General features: G+C 40.0%; 1 protein-coding gene across 1 annotated transcript; it reads left to right on the plus strand.

Moving 5' to 3' along the window:
* Nucleotides 1-7,660: 7,660 nt before the first annotated feature.
* On the plus strand, nt 7,661-15,497 carry ccni2 (cyclin I family, member 2). The gene is made up of 6 exons (XM_037687890.1): nt 7,661-7,778; nt 8,147-8,281; nt 8,430-8,504; nt 8,644-8,784; nt 14,400-14,693; nt 15,173-15,497. Exons 1-6 carry the CDS (start codon nt 7,665-7,667, stop codon nt 15,488-15,490), a joined length of 1,077 nt encoding a protein of 358 aa, XP_037543818.1. The 5' UTR covers nt 7,661-7,664; the 3' UTR covers nt 15,491-15,497.
* The last annotated feature ends 1,265 nt before the right edge of the window (nt 15,498-16,762 follow it).

A 16,762-nucleotide genomic window follows, 5' to 3' on the forward strand; every position in this document is an offset into this window, starting at 1 on the left:
GAAATGGCTTCCTCTTTGCACTGTAGAGTTTCAGCTGGCAACGGCAGATGGCACGGTGGGTTGTGTTCACTGACTATGCTTTCTGGAAGTATTCCTGAGCCCATTCTGTTATTTCCTTGACAGTGGCATTCCTGTTTGAGGTGCAGTGACGTTTAAGGGCCCGGAGATCACGAGCATCCAGTAGAGTTTTACGGCCTTGACCCTTACGCACAGCGATTGTTCCAGATTCTTTGAATCTTTTGATGATGTTATGCACGTTTGATGATGATAACTTAAAAGTCTTTGCTATTTTATGCTGGGTAGCACCATTCTGGTATTGCTGCACTATCTTTCTGCGCAACAATGGTGGAATTGGTGATCCTCTTACCATCTTGGCTTCTGAGAGACACCGGCACTCTGAGAAGCTCTTTTTATACCCAATCATGTTGTCAATTGACCTAATTAGTGTTAATTGGTCTTCCAGCTGTTCGTTATATGCTCAATTTCCTTTTTCCAGCCCCTTATTGCTACTTGTCCCAACTTTTTCGAGATTTGTTGATACTGTGAAATTTTGAATCAACATATTTTTCCTTTAAAATGTTACATTTACTCAGATTAAACTTTTGATCTGTCATCTATGTTATATTACGAATAAAATATTGACATTTGCCATCTCCACATCATTGCATTCAGTTTTTATTCACAATTTGTTTAGTGTCCCAACTTTTTTGGAATCCGGTTTGTATAAATAATGTATTTCCCTTTTGTTTTATGGATAACTCTGTTTACTTTTTTCTGATCCATGAAACTTTTCTTTCCAGAACAAAATTGGTTGAAATCTGAATGCACTATAAAAACGAACAAAAATGTGAAATTAATAATTTAGTTGCTGTAGTGGTAACTTTAGCATCTTTTTAGGGAGTGCTTCCCTAAATATTAACTCAGAACTCCTGAAAAATAATAAAAACAACTTTAGGATTTTGTGAGGAGAGACAGTTTTCAAATCTTCAATTCACCAAAATATTGAATACATTTGGAATAAACATGGAATAAATGATGACACTCTTAAACAGACCAGTAAAATTGATTTTTGCATGAGTCGGATCCTCAACGCCACCTGTCAATCGGGGAGGGGGTGTAGGATGTATGAGAAAAGCAGAGCGCTACGTCTGTAGCATCTTAGCTAGCGCGTCTGTATTGTGCACCGCAATACAGTTGTTGGCAGTTGTCGACCGGGGGGTTGGAAAGATGGCTCTATTCACACAAGGAGAACTGTTGGTCAGGCTGCTTCTTGTTGTGCCTTTACCTCTAAAATAGTTGTTATCAAGTGTTTACTTATGTAGGAAAACAAAAATGTTTTAAAACTTGTTAAAATACACCAAAACGCAGGAAATGGCTTCTACTTTATTCAAAATTTTATGGGGGAGGACCCCCAGACCCTTTCACCAGTTTGTCCCCCTCACATTACATGTACTTCTGATGCCATTCACTGTGTTGTTCAAGCCAAGAGCCATTGTCAGCACTGGGGGCTAAGTACCCCTAAAGGTCAGATTCTAGGATCGCCCCTGCTGTGGAGAGCAGTTCCAATTCTCACAGTCATTTTCCCACACATTAAGAAATACTTAAAGTCTGATGAGCAGGAACAGTGAGGGTATTAAACATCCAGCGCCACAGAATTCACACAGGTAATTAAGACGAAATTAATAAATGCACAATGATAAGAGTCAAATAATTAAAGAATGGTTTAAGTTCAAACTTCAAAATAAATGTGTCACTAACATCCTAATCCTAAATGTCCCAAACTCTCCATTCCCATCGCAGCCAATCAGAGCAGCACAGAACAAACAGGATTTATTTTAGTCAAACACAGCTTGACCTCCCACTGAACATAATCACCATGTTCCCACAGCTTTTTACACTCTGTCCACATGCAGATACGCTCGCTGTGACTATCCTTATCAACATTCTCAGCATAACCTCAGCTCACACACATAAAGTGATTTTTTTTTATCACTATCTGACAGCTGTGTGAAATGACTGAGAGGAGGAAGTAAACATTTTCTTTTGTTAAGTATTTTAGCCATATGAAAGCAATCAGAAAGTTAGGATATTTCCTGACATCTGCAGACAGACAGCAAGAAAACTAAAGTACTAATGGGTTCTTCTGTCATAGTGAGCGCTGGTAAATTTCCTTAATGTCAATCAGACGTTAAATAAACTGTGCGATAATGTGACAGGACATCTGCACAGTCTGCAGTCTGTCAAATGAGTTGTTTTATTCCCTGAAGGTTCATCAGTATAAAGAGGCATGAAGCAGTTTGTTAATGCAACAACTGACAGGTCTTTAGCTCCATTTAATGACTTGCAATCAGCAGGAAATTGTCCAAACTAAAATGTTAGAAAGTCTGTGGGAGGTTGTTTTTATTGTTTTTTTTTCCTATACTGCATAAATGAAAAAATGAAAGAAAGACTTAAATAGGGCGGCACAGTGGCGCCCAATGACCCAAAAAGATGAAAGTGGGTAAAGAGGATGGATGGATGGATGGATGGATGGACGGACGGACTCTCAAATAAAAGTCTTCATTAAAGAATGCATATCACCCACCACATGTTTTGCCATATGTTTAAATTAAAGTCATCTTATGATGAGAGAGGACAAAGTTATAGGTGATTTGTTCAAACCTCAAAATGACCTTGTGCACAACCTCAGGTGATTTTGTGAGATCTTGCTAGATGTGTTAGCAGTCAGAGTATTTTATTAGAATGACTTTCACCTACCACAGTACCAAACTTTAGCTCATTGTCTGTAAAACTGACTGAAATACAGCCATTTATGTGTTGGCATATGTCAGTATGTTGTCATGGCCATCTTGAAATTAGTTATCTCCAAATAGTAGTAAGTTGTAGATGTACACTACATTAAATAACTAAATTCATTCAACCTAAAAATGTCATTAGTTTCATTGAAATCTACCAAATGATCCACAATATATTTTGCTAACAGACAAGGTTGATGTCAAGGTTTTAAGCAAAGATCTCACACAATGGGAAAAGCATGGAGTATGTGTTGGGGATGAGTCTCAGCTTTCACCACAACCAACTTTAGCTCATTATCTATAAGACTGGCTGAGTTGTAGCTATGTTTGTGTTTACTAAGGTCAGCGGGTTTTGGCATCCACTGCATCTTTGTATTTTATTAAAATCCGTCCAGTGGTTCATGACTAACACTAGACATAAGCACAACGGGCAAATTCACACAAGCATGGGTAAAAACATTATCGTCCGCCCTCCACCTTGTGTTGGTGATAATAAAACATGATCAGGCTAGCGACAAGCTTGAATCAACTTTCACAACTGTTTTGCGTCACAAGCCTCTAGGTTCAGGGTTGTTGTGAAAGCGTTTTCTCCGTTTATAGGGTTAATTTTTACCTACTTAATCTGGTTTGGCCCTGGTTCCTGAACTAAAAGCAGATGAAGGTTAATCATAAAGTTATATAAAACAACTGGAGTGTGCACTCACTCATCGTTTACTCTTGTAGCATTGTGCAGAAGAACACTGTACAAAACTGATATAGTGCACAGCTCAGTTGTTGCATATTAGTATAGGAAAAACACATATTTAGTATTATTTACCTCTTATGTAGTCATCATTTAGAAAACGTTCACTGCATACCCAGTGCTTTGTAAGATAAACTTTTGTCTCTACTGATATTGGTTTACTATCTTCTCAATAGATCTTGTTTGTCCAGTGAAACTCTCCAAAGACTCAAGGTCCAAGTCGGGAATCAAACCCTGTACCTTCTTGCAGTGAGGCAACAATGCTAACCACTAAGCTGTTGTGCTGCCAAGTTTCACAGTTTTGGATCACTGGATTCACACACCATTATCTTTTTTGTTTTGAAGATAAGGCTGTATGACAATATTGTGTCTTCTGAGCAAGACTGCTACTACAGTTAGATCAGCGGTGTCCAAGCCTTCCTCAAGGGCCACCATCTTGCACCTTTTAGATGGTTTTCTGCTCCAACACCTGCTTTGAATCAATAAGATATTATTAACAGGCTTCTTCAGAACACGAAGAGGTAATTCAACTATTGAATCAGTTGTGTTGGAGTAAAGAAACAAGTAAAACGTGCAGAATAGTGGCCCTCGAGGAGCAGGATTGGACACCCGGTTCGATATTAGGTATTTCTGAAGTGGAACTGGTTAGATAAGAATTTTTAAAAATGGTTAAATCGTCTCATCTGGACCAGTTTCTTTAAGTGAGAAACATTTCGTCCCTCATCCAGAGGACTTCCTCAGTCTTCGGCATAACCAGATCAGTTCCATAGCCTTCACTGGTTAGATGAGTTTTGGCAGAAACAAACCACTATCTGTTTCATGTTGATGTGTTCATGCGTGCACATCTGCTCACAGACTCATGTTCATGTTTGTGCTGATGTTCAATGTTTTATGTTATGAGTGCTTAGTGTATATTTAGTTGATGTTTTTTCTTAGTTCATATCTTAGATGTTATTACTGTTTTTCTTATACATTTTATTGTTGGATGTAACTGGGACCCTGTGTACATAATTTCGCTCCACCACATGTACCACATGAGGTGCGAATGACAATAAAGAAACTCTGACTCTGACTCTGATAAATAGGTTATGTTTGGAGGAGACCAGCTGCTGACTCACAGCAGAGGTTTATTACAGCTATTTCTTTATTTATTGTGATCACATACACATTCTGCTGGACACACCGGCAGCTGACATCTTCCACTCGGGGACAAATCCCTGCCATTGTGTTGTTGAGGTCTCACACGTCTGACCCACTAACACAGTTCCATTTGTGTGATGTCATAGAGGGCGGAGTCAAGTCGTCGATGGGCGGAGCTGCAGCGAACAGCCGTCTTCAGACCTGCTTCCTGTTTGGAGGTTTTTGCGCTTTTTTTTTTTTTTCTTTCTTTACCTTCGAATTTTGTTTTTAGCTACAGTTTTTGTCCTTGCACATTTAGTTTAAAAAATTTTATATATATATATTTATAAATAATGCGGCTACTTTCTTCATATTTTCTACGAACTACTTTGTATTCCGAGATTGTTTTTCAGAGCGGCATCCCGCTGTGTTTTGTTTGTTTGTCGGCTCTCGGTGAAAATGGACTGATTTTTAGAATTGTTTAAATGCACCTTCCGTGGAAAACTGTGTTTGCACTAGCAACCAAATAGGTAAGTTTACTAAAATGAGAGAGAGGTAAAAAAAAAAAAATGCTGGAAGACTCTTTTGTCTGCAGGAAGAACATTAGAGGCTGCAGCTCGTATCATTCCGCCTGGTTTGTGTCTGTTGTTTGTTGCACGCGCAGAACATTTGAACGCATTTATATTTTACAGAGTTTTTAAAGTTTTGCTTTGTTTGGATTCACAGTCCTGCACAATTTGCCAGTAAAGTTTGAAAATGGCGTTGTTGTATAACAAACCGAGGGCGCAGTTCGTTTCCTGCCGCAGACTTGGCTCCTTTTGTACTTTCGCATTCCTAACTGACAAGCTGTGGACAGATTAACTTCTGTACGTCTCACTGGTGTTTAAATGGGATTAACTAGTATAAATAAAGGTTTAATGAAAATTAAAAAAAAGCTACTTTGCGGAAATCCTAAACTTTACAATTCTTTAAAAAAAAAAAACAAAGTCCACTTTCAGCAACATTCATCAAAATGAAGCAGTTTGCCACAACCTGGACTTCCACTTGGTACAAATCAAAGTGAGGAAAATACCTACATTTTGATGTAAACCATTAAGAAGAGTAAAATAATTGTTACAGCTGCTGCCAGTGGCTTATTGGTGTCACCATGGTAACCTTTGTGCCATGAAAGCAGTCTCAAAAAAGGCAGGCAGACGGGCTAAAAAGTAAGCCTCAAACTGTTGCTGTATGAATCTAAAATTACAAAACCTAAACCGCGATTGTGTTTAATAATAATATCTGTCGTGTAAAGTCTAGGGCTGTCGCAATAACAAATGTTGCTGCGCGATTGTCTCAGAAATTATTGCGTTATACGGTAATATTGTTTGAAATTTAACAATAATTAATAATTATTGTCAAATTTAAGAAGAAATGTTTAATTTGTTTTGCATGTAGTACCTTTTTTTTTTTTTACCACTGGATGGCACTATTAAAGCTTTGAACCGAAGGATGGATAGTGAGGGAGCGAGCAGTGTGTCTCTTTAAGAAAAATGGGAGGGAGGCCCCTTGACGTGACATGGGCTTTCACTCCTTCCTTTTTTCGGTTCTCAAAATGGCGGAAGTTTGGTGTGGTTTGAGCTCTTTAGCATAACATGTCACACAGAGCTTCTAATAAAAAATCAGTAAACAAGTTCTCAGCTTCTTTTTGCAGAGAAAAACTTTTGAGACAAAGGCACAGGTTTCGACCGTGAATTTTGAAGCTTCGACAAGACGGAGGTTTTTTCCCCCCGAGGTTGGCTTCTCAGCTTAGCTTCTTTTAACAATTCAAAAGTGTGATTTTGGACTTATAAAATGGATTTTTAAAGAGAAAGGAAGGGGTCAGTGAAGAGCACCGGAGTTGAATCATTTGTCTTCCAGTGTCTTCAGTAAAAAGAGAGAGAGACCTGAAGAAACGATAAAGCTGATAAATGAAAATGAGGTCAATAATTTTCATTTATCATGCGATGAATTGATTTATTGTTTATCGTGACAGGCCTAGTGAAGTCCAACTTTGCGCGACTTGTTTAAATTTTGAAAGTCGTTCCAACTTTGTAGTGTATCTCAACTATTACCCTCAAAGAGAGGCTTGCTTTTCCCATTCAATTCATCAAAATCCCATTGTTGTGCGTGGGTATATTTGTGCTTTCACAAATTCCAGCCCTGTTGCATAATTTTTATTTATTTATTCTTTTGGCTGCTCCTTTTTTCAGGGGTCGCCACAGTGAACCAAGCTGCACGAAGTTTTGGCACCAAATATTTTTTTTTTACTGTATTTGTGCATGTTACCAGTACATATTTAATTAAAAATGTTAAAAATCTGTGTAAATATCTCATGTTACAACGTGAACACCCGTGACTTGTAAACAAGTGCGGCCTATTTATGTAAAATTTTAATTTTCTTTTTATACTTAGCGGGCACAGCTTATGTTCAGGTGCGCTCAATAGTCCAGAAATTACAGTACTTTTTTTTTTTTTTACACCTGATGCCCTTCCTGATGTAACCACCGAGCTACCACTGTGTGGAGCAGAGAGCTGCCATCTAGGGCATCCAGGGGAGCAGATGGTGGGGCTCAAGGGCCCAGAGTGGGGCAAATAAGGGAGGAGGCAGATGTGGATGCTTCACCTTTCCCACTCACATTTTGTTGTTGTCGATACTGGGAGTTGAACTTCCGAGTTTCCAATCACAGGCCCACCTTCTCTAACCTCTGCTCCACCACTCCCCGAATTTCACACTTCCCAATTTAGATGCACGTTTTGATGTATAAATTTAACATTTTCACCCAAAACTGGGACATGAAGAAGGTCAAACTGATCAGAATACTAAGTGTGTGTCAGTACTTTGGTATCCCAGAAGTCTCACAATACATCGGTATCCTTGGAGCGTAATATCAGATCTTACTGCAATGCCTGAGTGCAAGTTAACATCATTTCTTGTGTTTTCCATCAGGCGTGTGTGTCCTGGGTACAGCTGGGCCTGTGCTGTGGAACTGATGAAGAACCCAGAAGCTGCACAGAGCCTTCGGCTGATCGGCCTGCTGGAGGCCGCTCTGCTTCGAGAGGCTCGTCTCTGGAAAATTCCTGTCTTCAAAAATGGCCACGTTCAGGTGAGACGGTGATGCAGGTTTAGGATACAGCTATGCAACTTCTGAGTTGTTTTAAATGTATAAATTAGACATTTATGTCTATGCTTGTCTGATGAAACTCAACATTGTCTGAAATCAAATGAACTTTTGTGATGTTTAGGAAAATTAGCGTTAAACCAGTGAGCAAATATTGTACGTCGTCACACTGCAGGAGGGATCCAGTATTTTTATTTAAACAAACAGGAAAAGTGATATTTGCATTTTTTGTTTCCTTCTCTTTTTTTTTTTTTTGTAAATGACCATATCAGAGGTCTGGAAAACCTGATTTTCATGTTGGGTTATCTTTGTTTCATAGTTTTCCATGAACGTGGTTTTAATTTGATCTGCAGGGCACTGACATCTCTTCCGGCCAACACCAACAAGTGGTTCTCTGGCTTGGAGAAATGAGCAGGACGTTTCAGTTTTGTCCAGAGACCTATGCACTGGGAGTGTGTGTCCTCAACAGGCTGCTGTCCACTGTCAAGGTAAAACCACAGCAGCAGGACAAACTGGTTTCCAGGTTTATGCGTTTTAGTCTTAAAGTCACCATTTGTCCAATATAGCAGCGTTATAATTCCAGTCGTTGGTTCTTGCACTTTAGAGAAACTAAAACTGTTTTTCTTTTGTTTTAAGGCACAAAAAAAATACCTGCAATGCATTGCTTTTACGTCACTGGTCCTGGCGGCCAAAGTCAATGAGGAAGATGAGGTAACACCTTTTTCTTTTTAGGAACCAAAAAGCAAATCTAACAGACATGGCAGTAGAAAAGAACAAAAAACACGCCCAGTTTAGTGAATTTTTAAAACGATAGTTTTATTTGGCCTCTGTTGGTTGGTGTCTGTAACAGGTTCTAGGTTCTGTGAAAGACCTGGTTGTTGGGAGTGGATGCAACTTTTCGACAGCGGAGATTCTTCGCATGGAGAGGATCATTCTGGACAAGCTGCACTGGGACTTGTACACAGCAACACCAGTCGACTTCATTCACATTGTAAGTTACAGCTCAGCAGATAAGCGAACGATGCTTTTATTTTAATTTTTTCTTCTCACTGGATCTAAAGCATTTCAAAGAGAGCTGGCTCGGTTTTGAAACACTTTAGGTTCTGGTCTTTGCATAAAAAACACGAGCAGTACAAAAGCACACGTGATAAAACCTCATGCATCAAGATTACATTTAGAAACCCCGTACATCGTCCCTCTGTTCCTCACACTTACAGGTACTCATTGCAAACCGTGACATCGAACTTAAATAAAGTTCTATAAATGACCCAACAATGTTCAGTCACGTCATCTGGACAGTTTATTTTTTGTGCTGAGACGTTTCGTCCAACATTGTTGGATTTTATACCTGGATTATTGAGCGCAAACTTTGTTGTTCTATGACCAACTACCGTATTTTTCGCCCTATAAGTCGCCTTTTTTTTTTTGTGCATAATTTACATGCCCTGCAACTTATAGGCTGAAGCGACATATTTATGGATTTTTTTTCCCATATTTATAAACCGATTTTTGGCTGAGATGAGATTTCATTCATTCTGACTGGGAAAAATTTTGAACAGCACCACTTTCAGCCACTAGATGGCAGCAGAGTAGTAGTAGTGTGGCATGCATGGACATTGCTCACCAATCGTCGTCTTCCCCCCTCTGCGGAATGTCTACGTCACTATGTGCTTGTTTGTGCGAGGTTTTTTTTTTTTATATATATATATATAATATATATTAGTTTGTCTTCTCAGCAAAGAAGAAAGAGTCAGTTAGAAGTAATTTTGTGCCTCCAATTCGTACATGTGTCAAGTTTCATTACTTTTTTGTCTGTCTAAACAGATCTCACTTGTAAATGAGTTTTCTAGGCTCATTGTGATTTATCTGTCTAAATAAAGGTTGTATCATGTAAATAGGTAAACGTGGCTATAATGAAAAATTCAAAAAAGTTCAGTACAAACACAACTGGACTTTATTTATTATACTTTACTTTAAACTATATTGTTTTTGTCTTGGAACTTTTTTTAATTAACCATGTCCTGGATGACTGAAAATCTTCACCAGCTATTAATGATGCAATCATCTTGCCATAGTCCCCCCCCACCTTCGATCTGCTCGCTGCTTGGAGCAAGTCAAACCAGCTGCACCGCCCCGGCGAAATGCAGCTAATTTGACCATTAAAGTGCATTTATTAAGTAAAAGTTCAACTGAGACACACCTTTACTATAATTTTGAGCAAAACAAATTGTTTTATGTGCTTTTCTTGTTAAATTTTGAAGAAACGAGCAATGTTCCTCCTTATTTTTTTTTCTTCCCTCTGCGCTCTCCCGGAGCACCGAGGCAGCGAATACAGATGGTTTGACCGTCAAAATGCATTTATTAAGCAAACGTTAGACTGAGACACACCTGTACTATCATTTCGAGCAAACAAATAATTGTTTTTAAGTGTTACTCTTGTTAAATTCTTGTTAAAGTCCTCCTGTGCACACTCCCGCGGCCACCATTTGGCAGCCCATGAATTTTTAGCGCAGCATCGGCCCATATTTCCGGGTCGTCGGCGGTGACGTGTAATAGACGCGATGTATACGGTGAAACGGCGTATTTATGGATTTTTCCACTTTTTTAGACATATTTGGACTGATGCGACTTAGTGGTGCGACAAGTACGGCGGAAAATACGGTATATCAAATGGGGTCGTTTGAAAGTTTACTACAGTAGTTTTCCAGATGTTCTAAAATGTGAGTCTACTCTCAATTTAAACAAAGCACTTATATCAAAATATGCAGGAAGCTCACAAATCTGAGCAAATACTTCAAAAATTTCCGATTTCTCATTCCCAAATGGCTTTTCTGTGGTTGTAGCCATCGTTCGGCTGCTTTTGTGGGTAAACAAAAGCGCATGGTAGATGTCAGCTTACAGTTTTTTTTTTTTTTCCCATTTAGGGCTGCATTAAACATCGATGTGAGCGGTGGGAAAATGTAGGCAGATTTTGTTTTCTGAATTCTTTTGGATCCAGTTTTCCTCACATTGCAATGAGTACCTTTTAAGAATTGGTCCAAGAATGCATTGTACATTTATTTCATTTAATTCAGTGTGCCCATAATAAATATTAAAAACTCCGTTCAGTTCACTTGTGCACTTTAGTTTTTCAGTCATCCCCACAGCCGAGACAAAAAACTAAAAATAAAACGTGGAAATCAAAAAGCACACTTACAGGATCTTCGTTTTGAATTTGTCTTTCTCGTCCTGTGGAGCAACGCTGCTGCTTGGCAATCAATGGTAAATGTTATTTTAAACAAAAATGAAAAAGAATTGTCGCTTTCAGCATCTCGTGTGCAAAACATTGGTGCTTTTCTTTGTCGTGCATGTGCTAAATATCTTTGGAATTAAAATATCCAGTTGGAATTCTAAATGGTTATTTCCTCATTTACAGTTAAAACCATTAAATTTGTTGGTAGATAAATGAGACGTTTGTTTCCAGAGCTAATTCATCAAAGAAATTCAGATAGTTTGTATGCGAGGAAAAAACCAGCAAATGAAGGTTATAAAAATAATTTGAACAGCACAGGACTCTCTTTACAAGCTGCCAACAAAACAACACGCGTTCATGAAACCAAGGCACTTCCATCCATCTGAAGCCTTCCTGTGAACACATGAACCCTGATGCCACCAAGTGGAGTGTTTTTACGATCCAACGTTTACGATGATTAAATTACTTTGATTGTTGAGTTCAACGTTAAAATAGATTTGTCGTTGTTCATAAACCCCGAGCGATGTAACGTTTACCGTTTGGACCTGCGTACAACAGTAATTACTCAACCCTTTTTTTTAAAAGTGTTCTAAAACACTAACCACTGATCGGGTTCCCAACAAACGAACGTACACAACACCATTTAGGTCCCAGCATGCACTTGGGTCCGGGGCTGTATTCATGATGCTTTAATCAGAAGCCAGGGTTTGATGGTTAAAGAGGAGATGATCTGCCAAGGCTCTTGGGTGTCGAGCATTTTGGTTAGAATCGTTGGTTTGAGCCAAAGGAGACGCAACAACAAAACACAAACTGGTGGCAGCGCTTCATCTACCATGAAGAGACGGAAAGTAAACACCTAGTGCGTTTTTTTTTTTATGTTTTCCTCCTAAAAGGAATGCATCTACAGTGATAAGACGGGTTGTGAGCCAGCTGCTGGATGCTTTATGAACACAGCCCACGGGTTCCTGGAAAAATACACACGAGTCACATAAAGAGGAGCTTCCTCAGCTGTAAAATCTGATTTCCACTCTTTGGAAAATTAAGTTTTCTTCTTTTAGTCCAACAGATTCCATGATAGTAATGCCACTAAATGTGTCTCTCCAGTACTGAGATTTGAAGATTTAAACTTTCTTTTTTTTTTAAAGCCATAAACTCCCAACAGCTGTTACTGAAAGTCTAAATCCTCTCCATAATTCAAACTGTACTGCTCTTCTTATCGTCTGAGAATAGATTTAAGTGTCAGGTAGGGCTGGGCGATATGGACCAAAATTAATATCTCAATATTTTTAAGATGAATGGCGATATACGATATATATCTCAATATTGTTTTTTTCTTTCTATAAAGTAATAAAAATATATTTGAGTCTAAGTTTTGTCCCAATTGTCACACAGGCACATTTATTAACAAACAGCTGTAACTGTACAAAAGAAATGTCTCAAAAATAAGTTGTTTTTTCCCTGCATAACACAAACACAGCTGTGCACTTAAAATTTAAACAGAAAACATACGGAGCAAACATAATGAAAGGCTGACTTGCTCTTTAAAAAGTCTGATTCTAATGAAGTCTATTCATTCACCCTTTAATAACCTTTATTAACAAAGCTGTTAAAAGCCCACGTTGTTGTGCGGTTGACATGTTTACTGAGCTCGGCTCTGTTTGGTTACGGCTTGTTGATTTCTAAATTTCATGGTTCCTATGCTCTTGAATGCACCGTGGCTGTTCCGATGTTACTGAACGCACCTCTCTGTGTAAAGTGCCGTGCTGCATGTCCTGCGTTGTGGAGTTTTGTCTCTCTCGACACGGACGGATCCTTGTCGTTCAAGCTTGTTTGTGTTTTACTGGTTACCGCTGTGTGTAAATACCAGAAGAAACACAGCAAATAAATCACTCTAAACTGGATATCCGTCTCAGTGTTCTTTGATGAGAAGACAACTTCATACCTTGCTGCTCTAAACCAGTTATAATGTCCTGGAGAACACCAAACCTCTCCTTTGTAGCAGCCACCCAGTCATTTTCACATCAGGAATTTACATCCATGTCACCAGAGTGTCTGCACTGAGAGTCAACAGCTATTGTGACGACTGATATCTGCATGTGCATGTAGCTTGTTCGCAGTGGGAGCTGCAGCAGCACGCAGTTTTACACAGCTGGGGGGAGCGGGTGAGGGGCTGGGTTTGTGTTCAGTGAGGGAGAGGAGGGGAGGGGGGGCACGTGAAGGTGCAGACTGGGAGAAAAACTGGTGGATTTTCAAATATAATTATGACTCTACGTCGAGTGTGAGACTATATAGTTTTATATCGCGTGTGAAATTATCTCCATTTTAAAAAATCGAGATATTGCCCAGCCCTAGTGTCAGGAGTGCAATTATCAGTTATAGTTAATATCAGTTCACGTCAGCTGTTACAAAACTCAAGACTTTTTAAATAAAGATGCATCGTGTAAGAATAAAACTATAATAAAATAAAGACGTTTTCTCTATTATAATATTCAAATAAATATATTTTAAATACTGTACTGTAAATATTTCACAATTATATGATGTATATAGATCTGCCCTGAAGATATTTTGCATTCCCTTTTTGAAGTTCTTTATCTAGAACAGATTTTTCCACAGACTTCACTGGGACACGTCGATACAAACTTAAGAGAATTTACAGAGATTATCCGTCAGAGTAATTCTGCATCAGAGTAAAACTGAGAGGTACAGTCAGCTGCGCAGCGCTCGATCGTTTCACCGCGTGAGGCTGATCGTTCACCTCACAAAGCACTCGTCACATCGTCCTCAAAAATATTGGTTTCTTCAAGCCGGCTGGTTTTTAAGGCGCACGTTTCCAATTCTGCAGTGCTACCTCCCAGTACAGTTGCACTTCCTCTTAAACACATGGCTTATTTTCTGCAGGAGACAAACAAAAACATGTACGAAACTCAATGTGCACGAATAAACGAGATGCCTGCAGCAAACACAAGAATGCACCGACGGGGAGTTTCTTCACCGTAACTTGCTGCTCCTCGTGCAGACCGAAGGCTGCCGAGTCGTCCGAGTAGACGTTTGTCAGCAAAAAAAAAAGAAACGTTTTTACACCGAGTTGAGCTCCCACTCAGGTTCGACGCTTTCTGCTCACAATGAAAGCACAAATGCACACAACGCAACACAAACATGGTGATCGTGGAGCGTTATGAGAAATGATTGTGGAGATTTTAAATTTGGCAACAAAACAATCAGGAACGGATGATGTCATGAATGTAACGACTGATGTTTTGTTAAATGTTAAAACTTGTTTGGTATGAACAGTAAACAGAGATGAGTGACAGACGGACACAGAAACAGTGACATCGTTATGCTAACATTTTGGCATCTTTCCCTCCATCCAGTTCCACGCCCTGCTCGTCTCTGGCCACCCCCACCTCGATCCGTCCATCAGTTTTTGCTCCAGTGTCGACTCGGCGACGGCCCCCTGCGCGCTCCCTGCTGATCCCAGGCGTCAGAAGAGGCCCGCGGGCTTCCAGGTGTCGCTGTGGACCAGGCAGGTGCAGCACTGTATGGCCTGCCACCAGCTCTGGCAGTTCAAAGGCTCCACGTTGGCCTTGGCCATCATCACTTTGGAGCTGGAGGCGCTCACGCCCGACTGGTTCGCCGTCGTCACCGACCTACTGAAGAAAGCACATGTAAGAGACTGGCTCGGGCCAGCTGCAGGGCTTCCACTCACTACATGAGCAGTGCTCGTCACTGTAAGAAGCTAAAACTATCGAGTACCAACCATCTCCGAGTGTCCCTTTTTATATTACAGAGGAAATATAAAAAAAATACATAGAATTCAAGCCAAATGTGTTCATACTGCCAGCTGATATTTTACCTTAGTGCTGATTACTGGAACCTGGAGATTCCACAGATTTATTTATTACACACATACTGTGGTCTGCATAAAGGCACATGTTGGAACATTTTGATAATTTGCGTTCCTGCTTAAAACAAGTTTATGATTAAAGCTGCTTTAAAAAAAGTAGTAAAATTCAGTGTCGGTTTACAAACCTCAACCGTTAAGTTTTAGCTTGGGTCACGTCAGATCATCAGTTTTGAAACGTGACTGGACGCCATGTTTGCATCCAGTTGAACCCACTTTTTATTTTACTCGTGTCGTCTCCAGGTGGATAGTGCCGAGTTCATCCACTGTAAAGAGATCGTGGACGAGTACCTGCACAGCCTGGAGTTTGCTCTGCCGACCAACTCCGTCTACATCCTCGACGGCTCTCGGATTCAGGAGCAGCAAACCTGGAGCCCCTCGCTGCGCCACAGAATGGCCAGAAGAGGGCGTGGCGAGCAAGGAGACTCGGACGACTACTACGACGGTTTCAGACGCCTGTACAGCGACGAGACGAGCCCAGAGCAGAAGGTTGAGCGTTTTTTCGATTCGGAGCGGAAAGGCGTCTCCCCGTGCCCACCCCTGCACCCTGCTGTCAACTAGCACCACGTCTTCCTCCACCTCTGTGCATAAAGCGCACAGCTGGATCCAGATGTTACCGATTCAAAAAGGGAGTTGGTTAGGGTCAAAAGATCTTTGAGTTTCCACTCATGTGAAACGGTTCAGTCGAAAGCTTTTTTTTTTTATGTTTGCTGTGACGTGTCTTGGTGCTCAGGTTCCTCCTCAGAGCCACAAAGCACTTTAAGAGGAAGACTAACCTTTGCAAAAACAAAAAAAAAACTTTTTTACTAAACATTTTTGTTCAGTGTTTTTAATCTACCACTTATTTACAAAAGCTACATTTTGTCCAATAGCTTTACTTTGACTAAGTGATGCAAATTGTTTTCTATTCAGCATGTGTTTAATGTTATTTTTTACTTGATGCGACTGTGGTTACATATCAAATGAGAGCACCTTCGGGAGGTTGGTTCAACGCTAGAGCAGAATGGCTAAACGTGTTCAAGATCATGAGATTAGTCTATTATTGATGACCTTATTTGAATTGCAGGGTTTCTAAGTGAAACTTGTACACGAGCACAGAATGTGACGATATTTGGGATATAAACGTCCTGTTTTTATTTCTGCGTCAATAGCTGGCTGTTGTGATTACCCATTGCTGCCAATTTATTACTGAACTGAGTGAACGCAGCATTTGATGTTAGCTGATAGATGAGCACACAGTATGTCCTGAAGGTCTGAAGAGCCTCAGCAATAATGTCTAATGTGAACTGGTTCCTACCAGCTTTTTAAACCCTTATAAGCTGGACCAAGCTGCTCGCTGACTGAAATGGGTGTTGTATCATGTTTTTCCTTCGAATATTAAGGCAGCTATGTCTTTTTTTTTTTTTTTTTTTTTTTTTTTGACCCCAGAAATAAAGCTACAGCTTCCAAAGTCGTAAAGTCGTCTTTGCAGATTTGTGAATTTTGGTTTTAGTAGTTCGGAGAAAGCTTCAGCACTGATCCTGCAACTACCGTATTTTCCGGCGTATAAGTCGCATTTATTCTGCGTCACCGTAGTTTACGTAATGGTCAAAACAGCTTTGTTTTGCCTGGGCGGCGCTACCCATCCATCGTGTTCCTCCGCCTGCACCAGCTGAGTGAAGTGAGTGTGCACAGGAGGACTTGATGTTGCAGTTCTTCAAAATTTTAAGTCAAAAATTGCTTTATGAATATTGTGGGGGGGAAAAACGTTTACAAGTCGTTTCGGCGTATAAGTCGCAGGACTGACCAATACGCCGGAAAATACGGTAATCATAACGATTTAAACTTGAAGCT

The sequence above is a fragment of the Nematolebias whitei genome, chromosome 14 (genome assembly GCF_014905685.2).
Source record: "Nematolebias whitei isolate Nwh7 chromosome 14, NemWhi1, whole genome shotgun sequence".
NCBI lineage: Eukaryota > Metazoa > Chordata > Actinopteri > Cyprinodontiformes > Rivulidae > Nematolebias > Nematolebias whitei.